An 846-nucleotide genomic window follows, 5' to 3' on the forward strand; every position below is an offset into this window, starting at 1 on the left:
GCATCAATACCTTCTATGTTTAACCAGTGCAGGGTCGCCCCGTCAGTCCTTGGCAAAGTCTTTGTCAGAACACGAGGAGCCCTTCCCGCTTTCTGTGCTTGTGGTGCGCTGGTATGGAGGTGGAGCTCTTGGAAGAGTCGATGGCGTTCCTGGTGTGGCCATGCCTCCTAGTGCGCTGCCACTAACATAACGTGCTAGTGGGCCATCTCCGGGCATGTTGCACTCGCCTCTGATGAACCTCTCGATCTTGTCCACACAGGCATCCTGGTAGTCGTGGATCCATCTGTAAATACATTTTGATTTTAGTTTCTTTTGTTAAATCCCAAAGTTTTAGATTGATAATCAGAACAATTAATTGAAAAATCTGTAAAGATACTGACATCTGTGTAACTTTTGTATTAAACTAAACTGATTTGAAAAAAGGATAAATTTAACAAATTCTGTAATATTTCCATCACATTAAAACACCCTATAGATTCTGAGAAAATGTATTTAAAAAAAAATCATACTAAACAGACATTCAAAAAGAGTTTCTAAGCAAAGCAACCTCTTTTAATTAAAGGCTAAAGGAATACCCAGTGAAACGCACCTAACACCATTGAAGTAACACACAGCACGCATATCTTCTGGGAGTTCTTCTGGGTCAGGCCACTGGAAGTTGTCGAGGATAGGAATAATATTACACCCAGACTGGAGAGCTGCAACGATTTCCTGAAAGAGCGTTCAAAATGAGTTTTCTTGCAGTCATACATGACAGATCTATATTCTCTTTTAATCCACATTCATGGAAAATCCATGATAAAAATGTGCCAGGGTTCAAAATCTAAAACCCGAGAGGAAGTCAGC

General features: G+C 40.7%; 1 protein-coding gene across 1 annotated transcript in view; it reads right to left on the bottom strand.

Moving 5' to 3' along the window:
* Positions 1 to 846, bottom strand: part of LOC119587743 (NAD(+) hydrolase sarm1-like) — a gene marked incomplete at its 5' end in the record, with an annotated part of 59,539 nt that overhangs the window by 1,905 nt on the left and 56,788 nt on the right. Inside the window, 2 exon segments of the mRNA XM_037936430.1 lie at positions 11 to 283; positions 590 to 711. Coding sequence (XP_037792358.1) covers positions 43 to 283; positions 590 to 711 — 363 coding nt within the window.

This window comes from Penaeus monodon, chromosome 23 (genome assembly GCF_015228065.2).
Source record: "Penaeus monodon isolate SGIC_2016 chromosome 23, NSTDA_Pmon_1, whole genome shotgun sequence".
Taxonomy (NCBI): Eukaryota; Metazoa; Arthropoda; class Malacostraca; order Decapoda; family Penaeidae; genus Penaeus; species Penaeus monodon.